Raw genomic sequence first — 12,428 nt, forward strand, 5'->3', positions numbered from 1 at the left:
ATTTTGATTAGCCTGCTGTAAAATCAGAATTGTTTACCACAAGTGTCTGGATTCTGACTTGATCTTTCCAAACAAATAATGAAATGAACTAGAGCACAGGAGGAAGGGGGGAGTAATTTATGAAAACATGGTACACCATAATTTTGCCATTTTTCTGCAATAAGGATGGCAAATGATCATGGGATAAAAATGAAATGTTTCTCACTATCAATAGATCTAAGATTTACAGCTTCTTACCTTGGATAGGAAAAACTCTGTATGCATAAAAATGAATTATAAATCGATTAATGATGGGCATGGAAAACAACAACAACAAAATGACCCTGATGCAACAGTGAGAAAAGCTAAAAATTAAATAAAACAGGGAAAGTGACTTATTTGGCCTAAACCTTCGGGAGCATGAGCTAGTTTGTTTAAAAGCCCTTGCTTAAAGGAGGGCATTGAGGGCGGGTTAAAGAACATATTATCTTGAATGAGCTTATTATCTACATCATTTGAACAAAACCAGATATGCCTAAATTGAACTTTTAAAGAGCACTAATAAGGAATTTAGATGTCTGATACTGTAAGATTAAAACAAAACCTGTATGGAAAAAAAAAAAATCATCCATTTCAGATTCTCCTATAGGTACCATAACCAAAAGAAAAACTTAAATTACCTGTCTGTCTGTCAGTTTTGTCCCAAATTCTTGAGATAAGGAAAGAAAGCTAGTTGTGGCCCACAAAGATGAAATGCATGACACGCTTTCTACAGAAGCCCCTGAACCAGGAAATGAGGGTAGGGATGCTTTCAGACAAAAAAAAAACAGTTGAGTGGAAAGGATCGGAAGCTGTACAACCACCTATGTCAAGTGACATGTTCTAACATTCAAGACTGGATATAAGCAATTTAATCTTCCTATCTTCTCTAACAGAATATGATATATTACCCACATTATAACATTGTCACCTTCTTAAGTCAAGTATCTCCAATGTGAACACCTACTGTACAGTATGGTAAGCCATTCAAGTCAATGTCAAATGTGGAGAACAAAGATGGTACTGATAATTCTGCTGATGTAGTATTTAGCTTAATCACATGAATATTATGCTGGACCATGTAGTTAACAAATATGAAGATACCTGTTGATTTTTGCACCACACTCACTTAGCCCAGGACCTGAAGAACTGTGTGTGGTTATCATCAATGCTTGCATAACAATGTCCTATGTCAGTATTTCACAGGTTAGGTAACTAATTAGAGACCTAAATTATAAAGCTCAGGAACAAAAGGATACTTGATTTTGTCTCTTACACATAAATTCCCTCACGATGAAGGTACCAGATCTATTTAAAATTGTACTGTTTCTTTCATAAGTCAAATATCAAGCAAAATGTGATACCACTGATAATACACTGTTAACAAAAGTTATAAAATAATGATGCTACTATCATATTTACCCCCTTTTTTAGGATAATCTATTTTACACATTTTAAAAACTGGGGACAATACTTTTGACAAATTTTATGTTAAAAAAATGTTTTTTTGAAAAACTTTTAAATGCTATCAAATATGATAGGCTGGATCAATGAAAAATGTTTTGAACTGCTATTTTTTTCCCAGGAACTAAACAAATAGTTCATTGTTCCAAGTCTGTATGCAAGCTGTTGCTTTGGTGTATTCTATATAATTTCAAAGAACATTCAGAAGCTTATGAATGCTGTTGAGCACACAAAACCAGGAGGCTGCACCCCTAAGCCACAAATAGGGAATATACTCCAAGCATAAGTACAAATTAAAACCTGTAAAATAACACAGGCATTATAAAATTTTCCCAATATTAAAACTGATAACAGCTTTACTGACTTACTAACAATGAAAATATACAGCACCTTTTTCTGTCAGAGCATTTATCAACACTTGGCAACCCAGCACTTGCTTGACATGTAAGATGATCAAAATGGATTATGTAATCTTTCCCATTCATTTCTATTGATTTTAGTTATGATAAAATTCATCAGTGTTCCGGGAATGCATAGGCTGAAAGGATCTGGTTGAGGAGAGCAATGGGAGGGAGGGGAAGAGTGAGAAAAAGGAACTCAACTGAATTGTAATAGGATGAGTGTAATTTTAGAATACAATTGCACAAATACAGAAGTCATGCTGTAAAGGCTACAGCAACAAATTAATGCAAATAATTCTGGTAGTCTCACAAAATTACATCTATCATTGCAGATATTTCAATTTTGAGATAAAGTTACAAAATTCCAAGCTAATATAATCACATTAAAAATATGGTTGTGGATATATTTCCAAACTTTTAAAAGAACTTCAACAGTAATCAAAGTTATTGGTCTGACTGCAAGTAACAACAAGTGCCAGCAAATGGACCACTGTAATCAGTTTTATTGATTCATGCTTTCAGTTCTTATTCTGTTAAAAACAAGGCACATTAAATATATCTTCTTATTGCTCTATAAAAGCATGCAGCTCATTCCATATATCAAAAGTAATAAATAATGGCGATAAAACACCAAGACAGTTATAAAAATGACAACCCAGCCTCAAACATAGCATTTAACAGTCTAATCTAGAACAATAACCCAACACAATACATAAAAGTGCCACATAAAAAAAAACATGCAGTGTATATATCCACTTCAGTACTTGGCTAACTTATGCTTGATACTGTTTAAAAACATAGTAGGGCTTTTTTGTTCCCTAGAAAAGGTTAACATAATGCAAAACAGTGCAAACTAGTCACTGACTTCAGTATGATTAGATTAATATGCCAAAAAGTCTTTATAAATGCATAAAAAGAAAATAAAATCAATGCTGACTCTTACAGTATATTAGTTAAAATCAGACTGAAATTTTTGTGGTACAAAAGAGAAAACTACACAGACAAAGCCAGAAACTAATGCACAATAAAAAGCATGCATTCAACAGTAGAAATCCTAAAGTTGCACTCAGATAAACTGATTGAAAACAAGAGCATTTAAGCATGATGTATAGGGGGCAAACAACTTGTACTCGACAAATAATCCAGCATTATCACTGCTGTTATGACCGAGGTGGGAGCCAGTCAAGAGTCGCCAACTCTCTAGCACAGATAGGGGCTCCTTCACCTGAATCCCCTCAAAGCCTCTTGAAACAGATCACTCGGTGAAAAAAGGAGTCCCTGCACACCCACCCAACAGAATCAAGTAATATTATGTTTATACAAAAGGAAAACAAGCATTGTTCTGTGCCTGGAATGGGTTTTGAAGGAGCTTATTCTCTTCTTTCCTTTTTGTTTAAATCCGATAAAGGAATCATCCAGGTGTAAAAAGTCATACAATGATGCCCAGGACTTCATTCACAGGAATGGCTGGAAACTATTTCATTTCCAAAATGAGTCTCTGGGATTGGTGAAGGAGTATGGATTTTAGAATCTGTAGGTTTTAAGCAAAAGCAGATACACTAAAACTAGATAAGTGCACTTTTCTTTGTCCTTAAAGGAACTTCATTCATAGCAAAACGTGCACAACAAGGCCTGTTTTAAAAACACAGATCTGCCCAAGCCACTCGAGTCGTAAGCCCAGTCCCTACTGTAACAGAACCAGGGGGACACAATTCATCGTTATCTTGATCTAACTAGAGAAAAACAGAAACAGAGACACACACAGAGAGAAAGAGAGAGAGAATACAACATTGTGGTATATAATCTGGATGTTTTAAAGGACAGCTCTTCTACTTATTTAGTATCATGGGGGTCTAAGCAGTGAAATTTATTGTCTTGGTAGAAAAACACTAAGATGCAAAGTCACATGCTTCCATTTTTTTTTTTAAGCTGAAGTAAAAATTCACACTTTGAAAGAAAAAAATTCACAGTGACACCTGAGAGTATCATTCACTCTTAGATTTTCTTTAGGAAGTAGAATCTAAACTTGGTTTAAAAATAAAATGAGTGAAGATACTGTTTCCTCCTGTGATTTCTGTTTCAGAGGCGGTAGGTGGGGCCTTGGCTAGGTGACCTTCACAGCTCCTACTGGGACACACAGGCTCACCACCCACCTGTGTGCAGCATGAAGATATTCTACAATGTTGACAAAAATATAAATTATAGCACAAAAATGTTTTAGGTACTAGTTTAAAAAAATAAGACCTCAATGTGCAATGAAAACCTACTATATCAGAAGTGTTATTTCAAACTATGACATACAGAATCTAATTTTTAAAAATAAAACAAAAATGGCAGCTTCAAAATAGGAATCACAATTAATAAATATTAAGACTTGTTAAAATGTTGATAAAATATAGCAAGAGTATTTCAAACTGGCACTATTAATTCACCTTGTTATTTGTTAAATTCAATGCACACTGATATTTGGTTTTGGTCTGAGTGTGTTGGATATGGTTTTTGTTTTGTTTTTGGTCAATTGAGAGTTTTTCCACAGAGTACAAAAGGAGAAAGACTTTAGGCAGCATGATTCACCTCTCACATTGAAATATGGTACCTTATTTTACATATAATAAAAATTAGCATCTATTCTACTCTACTCACATTTATCTGCTATAAATAATGCCGTAAAAAGGCCAAGTTTGACAATATCATTTGCTCCTAAATTTAGGATTTGGGGATGGAAACCTGTGTTATATGTGAATTTAATAAACATATGTTCTTAACCCTTAAACGTATTATGCTGTAAAGACTAGAAAGATACAGTCTCATTCCATTTGCTCCAACTTGCCACTTAAAATGCTTCTTATAAAGTAAGAAAAGCAAAGCTCTTCCTGGCAGCTGTGATAGTTAAAAAAAACCAGCAGAGACTGTGGGAAAAAAAAAATAAGCAGAGATGAAACTAGCACTGTAACTCCCAGGAGATGCCGGTGCTAGCCTTATCGTCTGCCTACAACTCCGGACGCTCTCGGAGTTGCACTCTGAGACTTGTACCCAGATCTAAGCCAGATCTAAATGCTGTCTTCCCTCTCCAGTTTTACCAGTCACACTGAAAATATAAAATTGTGCAACACTGTTTAGAAAAGGAAGGCAAAAAGAAGAAAGGGATTATCATTTCAACAGATTACTCTTTTTAAGAAGAAATGCTATCCACAAACTCAAATGTCTAGTTTTATGCCACAAATTTTTCCAGCTTCTCTCTTCCATTTCTGCCAAAATATTCTGCATCTAGAATTGATTTATAACAAATACATGAATAATCAAGGAGGGAGGGTGTCGAGTCTAACAGGTCACAAAATGGATGTAAAATATGAAATCAATGTGCACTGAAAATGAGAAAATAGACTTTTTGGAAGCCAGAATGAATTGTAAATATAAGTAAAGTTTCATTCTGTTAGGTTGGTAAATATACCAACATCCTAGTATTTTGGAATGTTTTCCAGTGTTTAAAAAAAGAAAAAGGCAGCTACTACAGCCACCATTTTAGGGTTGTATAAGTCCTCTCTGGTTGTTGCATGGTGGTTTGTTGTTCTTATTTTGGTTGGCTGTGGATTTACTGGTCAGACTCACAATCCTCCACAACTACGGTCCACAGGAATCGGAACTCTTCGGTCGAGGTTCTCTTCTGCAGTTTTCATTAATATAGCAAGCCGGCTTCCAGATACCCTGCCTTTCTGAATAGCACTCATCAGCTTCAAAAGAAAAAACGCAACAGATTCAGAAAGCTGGCCACAGAATTCCCTTCCCTCAGTCCCACATATATACCACTGCAGCAGGCAGAAGTAACTAAGTGCCCCTTTAACCGCCATGGCAAATATTGCAGCTGAAATAAAAGTTCCAGTCTTGAACATTTTAAAAAGTGGGGAAGGGACATGTATTTCACCACGGCTGCAAAAATGACATCTACCTGTCAAGTCAATCTGCCTTTAAAAGTAAATATAATGGATCACTTTTGGCCTCTTAATGAGTTCAGGCAGGGCACAATGTTTTTAAATAACTTCCAATATTAAATCTTTTAATTCCATTGAAAAACCTTAAAAAGGAATTTCAAGGATTGAAGAAAGACAAACTATGACCTATATCTAAGTATTCTTTTTTCAGTATTACTATACTTGACTAATTCAAGCTCCCTAAATCCAAATTCCTTAAAGACTTTTTAAAGTAATTTACACTTAAGTCCTTTTGAAAATGGACCCAGAGACCTACCCTAAGAATTAAAAGCACTCTACAGTCCAGATTTTAGCTAATTCATTTTTATCCAATGGATAAAATCAGAATTAGTCTTGAAATTACATGCAGTCAGCAGGCAAAGGCCTTTAATCTGGAAAGCACCTTGCAATTATGAACATAAGGATTTCTGTTTTCCATTTCAAGTTGATATAGCTTTAACTATTTGCTTTTCTTGATTTCATTTCACCTCTCTTTGTTATTTATTTACTTTAGGAGGAACAGAACTATGTATTGAAAAAATACATATGAAAATTACTGAAATATTATTAGGGTTATAGCTTTTAGCTTACACATTGGGTTTCTTTAAAATAGCTCTCAAAAAGAGTCAGAGGCATCTGCCAAGGGGCTGGATCAGAATTTCGTGACCTTATTAAAAGCTGTTTCACAAGTGATTGCTTATTAGAGATGGACTCCTACATGCAGAAGTGTCATTAAAGCCCAAACCTGGAAATGAAGTCATGTAACCTGGCAATATTTATAGTGATCCTTCTATGAGAATGATTGAAAAAAGCATCAATATTCAAAAATAGATGTTTATCAGGATAAACATGAGCTATTAATACTCAGAAAAATGTTGTTAGAACAAACTCCAAAGACAACTGAGAAATAGTATAATACAAGGAATTCCGATATCTAAAGACAGAACAATTAATTGTTTATTGTTTTGTCTCTGATTCCGGGAAGAACCTCAGCACTTATCACAGCTAACAAAACTGATGGAGCTAGAGTTTTATTGTAGCCATAAATAGTATGTAACATGTACAAACCTTAAAATATTCAAAAGTTTTCTTTAAATATTACCTAAAAATCATATATGGAAAAGAAGTATTTAGATGTGAATATTTTTCATGAAAAATATGACTATCTGGATATAAATACATTTCATGAAAAATAAGGGCTGCATTTTTTACACTGGAATCACAATTTATTTGTCCTTACTAAAAGCATTAATAGGCTATTTAGAATTAGAGAAGAAATTGTCATTTAAAAACTCAACAAGAAAACCTGTAGGTATCTTAAATTATTGTCAATGTGCTTAGCTCTATTAAATTCAAGAAAATTACTTAAAAATTAAACTATATAGCATATCCATAAAATTAAATTCTTGTTTCTAAAACCCAGGTTTACCAACCCTGAATGCTACTATTTACAGTACAGATGGAATAAACCATTTCTTTGAAGTAAAGTTATTTAAAATTCTGAGACAATGAAATATTCTCCAGAAAAATTATATTAAAAAAATTTAGATGGTTTCAAAATCCCAAGGAGAAATTTTAAATTCAGTTTAAAATGTGCACTTCGTTAAACAGTAAGCTAAAGAACTAAACATTCTTTTTTGTAATGCTGGACACAACCTGTGAAGATTTTCTGCATTTAGATTCAACAATGCTCTTATCAGCAGCTCATCTCCAGAGAGACAATTACCATTTCCTTTGCCTTGATCTTGTTTGTTTAACTTGACACAGTGAAGAAAGGGCTGACATTGACCAAAATCCCCAGCATTAATTTATTTCATGTTCAGCATTCATCATTGCCATGGTGCAAGCAAGACCTGGCATTCATTTGAAATACCTGCCCAAGAAGCACTACAGAAAATAACCTGATTGCCTAGAAACCAATACACTGTTCACATGTAGAGTCCTATGGACAGCTATAAATAACGTAAAAGTTTAGTGAATTTTTTGCTTTTTAATGAACTTTTAAGGAATGATATGCAACATCCAGAACAAAGCTAAAGTAACAGATTTTATTTCTACCATGGTTAAAAAGATTAAATAACTGAAACTTAAATTAACTGAAAATTGGAAATGAAAATGTTTAAACTACATGGTCTTGACTCAAAGAGTATGTTTCTCTCCTTTTGCTTTTCTGGCTCTTTAGCATGTGAAAAGTCTAATAATGATATTTGTAAGTAAATATGATTCTTAAATGACTGCAAGTATAATTTCTGCAACTTCTTCCATAAAAAATTTCCTTTCACATTAGAAACGTTGTGCTGCCTCTCTGATATAAGAATGTTCTCTTAGTGATATCCCATGATATTCTCATGCTTTTTATTCAACTCTTTAAGCCATAATTGACTTGGATTTTATGTAATTTGCCAAATACAGCAGAATGTTTCTTATAAAAAAAAAAAGAAAAAGAATGTGCACCAAGTAGAGCTTTATCCCTAACAGCAGACAGATCAACCACTGCTGGTTTCAAGCTTTCATGTTTTTTAGAATGAAGTGACAAATGAGTGAACTTCAAAATTCATTGTTGAAAATCCATTTAGGAAAATGACCACTAAAAGACAAAAGCAAATATATGGTTCCTCTTACCACAACTCACCTGCAAAAACTCATTGAGTTCAACCTGCCCATTTTTGTTCAAGTCTACTTCATTCAGAATTTCATGTAGCGTGTTTTCATCCATCTGCACATTGATACTCTACATAAAAGAAATACACACAAAAATGAAATTAGATTAAAATTATGCACATATCACTTTCTAATATTAACAAGCTTTCAAAAATTTAAACATTTTCTGTAGAAAAAGTTATATAGTATCATTTTTATATTCCTCTGTTCACAATGACATTAAGCCTCTCTCCCAAATATTACCTCTAATACACGCTGAACGTCAACAATGGTAATAAAGCCTTTCTGGTCTGCATCAAACTTATGGAATCTCTTCTTGTATCTGGAATATAGCATGTGAACAATGGTAAAATACACTTATGCAGAATAAGAAAAAAGAGGAACAGAGAAACTTATTAGCAGTACCTGTCAATGTCTGAAGGCAGCAGGCTAATTTCAGAGCGATCTGTTAACTGTTCCGATCGAGATTTATAGCCCATTTCATAATAGAGAAACTTTCTGGCTGTTTCAAGTTCTTTCTAAAATAGAGCCATACACACAAAATTCAAAGTTTTGTAGAAAACAATTATTAATCTTTTTGTGTTTCTTTTTTTATTCTTCAAAAAGGAAGCTAGCATACATTTACTTATTTCAGTTTTATTGACATTAAATTGACAGTCAATAAAATACACTTTTACAAATACAATATGATGTATACTCTAATACAACCAAGATATAGCACATTTCCATCAGCCTAAAGACTCTTCTTTCCATTTCTAGTGAATTCTTTCCTTTGACCTCCAGCTCCAAACATCTTTTGATTTGCTTTTGGTCACTGGAGTTTACTTTTTCTAGACCATCATAGAAAAGGTTATGACTCTTGGCTTCTGTGTTTGACTGCTTCACATATCAAAATGACTCATATTGCTCTATGTTTTAGTATTTTTATTTCTTTTTACTACATAATATTAATCAGCAAATCCTGCAGGACTAAACTGTTATGGTTTGACAACAAAAAGGCAAATAAAAAGGAAGCTGTGCAGGAGTTGAATGACTGCCATGATACCATGTGCAGCGCCAACGTTGATGCTTTCTGATTACCTACATTGAAACTTTGCTACTAGGATTCTGACAGCCACAGTAAGGAAGAGACCAGCTTCCCCTGTTCTCCACGCCCCAGGTCTTACCTGACACTAACTACTGCTGCGCACACTGTCCTTAGCTTCCCTCATGTCACTCCCCATCTGAGTACCTCCAACCTGACTCTCTTACAGCATTTTGCTTACAACTCTCATTGTTTCCTCATATAATCAAATGTAATCACACAGGAATTTCTCTCCCATACATATTCTATTCAATCTAATATTTGTAAACTTGATCGCGTGACTTTGTCCAATGGTACATGGATAAAATACGTGGCAATGTTCAATAAAGTAACTTTGTAATTTTTCTTAGCCTCTTGCTCCCTTTCCATGAAAACAGCATGCGTTGGATGAGATCTAAAGCCAGCCTGGTTACAGAAAAGAGTCACAGAAGCTAAGATGCAGTTTTTATGTAAGATGAATGGAAACAAGTGCTTGCTGTGATAAGCCACTGGCATCTTGACGGTGCCTGTTATAGTGGAATACCTTGAAAAAACTAAAACATATCTCATACGCCTCAACTACCCACCAAAAGATGTTATTACTTCAAGGGGTCCCAAACTTGTAAATATGAAGTACTAGTAAGTAAAACAAATGAAATAAACTAATTGCACGCGCACACACACACACACACACACACACACACAACTTCTATGCACTTGTTTATATGTGCTTTCTTATGTTAGCAATAAGACATGTTACTCTTTTATTTCTTAGGAAGACAAAATTCTTGATATTATTTCTTTCCTTTTTTGAGAAACTTCCTCTTAGGAGAAAGATACCAGAAATGTTAGCAAATAAAGTTAGCAATGCCAGTTTAAGTTTAAAAAGTGAAAAGTGTGTGTGTGTGTGTGTGTGTGTGTGTGTGTGTGTGTGTGTATGTTGAAATAAGACTTGCCCATAAGGGCCAGGGATGTAGTTCAGTGTTGCAGCACCTGCCTAGCAAGCACGAGGCCCAGAGTTGGATTCCTGGTACCAAAAAAGAAAACAGTAAAAATAAGACCCAAAAAGTCCCTTTGGAAAAAACTTTGCCCACAAATCTCCATTTGCATGGACATTCTTCAGTATCAGTTCTCTTCCCAAGAGAAAATCCACCAGTTATCATAAAGAAAAATTATTTTCTGTTCCACCTATTTAACCACCCTTCTCTACAAACTAATTTAAAATTCATAACCTTGGAAATGCCATCTTTGATGCCTGCCTTGAACAATAAGCTCTTCCTGAATTCATGGCCCTTCATTGCCTATATAAGTTATCCACAGTCCATTGAACAAGGAACCATGGCATTTAAAGCTAGGAGACTTCTCCTTCAGGTCACAATGTTCATCCATAACTCAACTTCCTGTATATCATCCCCAAAATGGAAGAGTAAGACTCTACCTAAAGTGCTCTAGCAAGAGGGAGGTAATTTAATTCGGCTGAAAGAAGCTCTGAAAAGGATGGCTCCAACTATTTGAAAGTTTTACATGGAGATTAACCAACTTACAGTGGGACCACCCAGGGCTCACTGGATCCTCAGTCCAGCCAGCGCCCAGGCCCAACATGTGGTGGGGCAACTCAGGGCCCTCAGGATCCTCGCTCCAGCCAGCACCCAGGTCCGATGTGTGTTGGAGCAGCCCAGGACCCTCCGTATCCTCATTCCAGCTGGCACCCAGGCCTGGTGCGTGTGAGTGGCACCACTCAGGGCCGTCCAGATCCTTACTTCAGCCAGTGTCCAGGCCCTGTGTGTGAGTGGGACTGACTGTCAGTCCGCGGTATCCTCATTCCAGCCAGCACTCAGGCCAGGTGTGTGTGTGAAACTTCCTCCATCAGACAGGCCCAGGGTGGAACCCTGCTGGCACAAATCCCTGTAGAAAGCTAGAGGCAAGACCCACCCAGCTAATCCAGAAGCAGAACATCTTGCCAGAGTGGCACACTGGGTTCACTTCCAAGGGCTGCAGCAGGAAGAAGTAGAGCACAGCAGCCACACCCACCTGAACAAGTTTAAACTTGATAGATCCGGACCTTGTGCTAAGCTAATAACTGCAAGAAAACTCTATACCAAAGATCAGAAGACAATGCTATACAAAAATGACAAAGAGAAGGAGCAAAATGCAGCCTCAAGCCCTGAGCCCAACCAGAACAAATGCAGGTGGCAATAACATCAAAGAAATTGGAAATCACACACCTGAAATATCTGAAATAATAGCATCAGAAGTAAAGAAACAACTACAGAAAGGTATAGAGGAAATAAGATCAGAAATAATTTCTGAAGTAAAAAAAGAAATGATAACTGTAATGAAAGAAGTAATAAGTGCTTCTAAAGAAGACACATAAAAAATAAGAGGAGAATAGAAAAATGATGGAATCCTTGAATGAGCAATACAGGAAGGAAATAGAATGCATGAAGCAGATTCAAAGTGATATACAGGAATTAAAACCTCAATCACAAGCTAGCAAAACTGAATGAAAGTGACAACAGACTTCAGACCTTGAAGACACAATTGCAGCTAATGAAAACGTAAGAAAAGAACCAAGATGCATGAAAAAGCAATTCAACATCTGCAAAATGATGCAAAGATGAACAACGTGAGACTAATAGGCATTAATGAGAAAGATGGAGTCAATACAAATGATATAAAAAGAATATGGGACAAAGTAACAGCAGAAAACTTCCCAAATACGGGGAAACAATCTGACATTCAGGTAATCAAAGCATATATAACTCCAAATTGATACCAAATTAAAAACACACCCAAACATATAATAATCAAGATCCCAGAAATTCAGCACAGGAATAGTATTCTAAAAGCTGC

General features: G+C 35.4%; 1 protein-coding gene across 1 annotated transcript in view; it reads right to left on the minus strand.

Moving 5' to 3' along the window:
- Positions 1-2,788: 2,788 nt before the first annotated feature.
- Gpd2 (glycerol-3-phosphate dehydrogenase 2) overlaps positions 2,789-12,428 on the minus strand; it is a 163,327-nt gene continuing 153,687 nt past the window's right edge. Inside the window, exons 14-17 of the mRNA XM_004629912.3 lie at positions 8,918-9,030; positions 8,756-8,834; positions 8,484-8,582; positions 2,789-5,614 (exon numbers count right to left, since the gene is read on the minus strand). Coding sequence (XP_004629969.1) covers positions 5,489-5,614; positions 8,484-8,582; positions 8,756-8,834; positions 8,918-9,030 — 417 coding nt within the window. The 3' untranslated portion in view covers positions 2,789-5,488. The remainder of the gene's footprint in view (positions 5,615-8,483; positions 8,583-8,755; positions 8,835-8,917; positions 9,031-12,428) is intronic.

This window comes from Octodon degus, unplaced genomic scaffold, assembly GCF_000260255.1.
Source record: "Octodon degus isolate 3935 unplaced genomic scaffold, OctDeg1.0 scaffold00032, whole genome shotgun sequence".
Lineage (NCBI taxonomy): Eukaryota > Metazoa > Chordata > Mammalia > Rodentia > Octodontidae > Octodon > Octodon degus.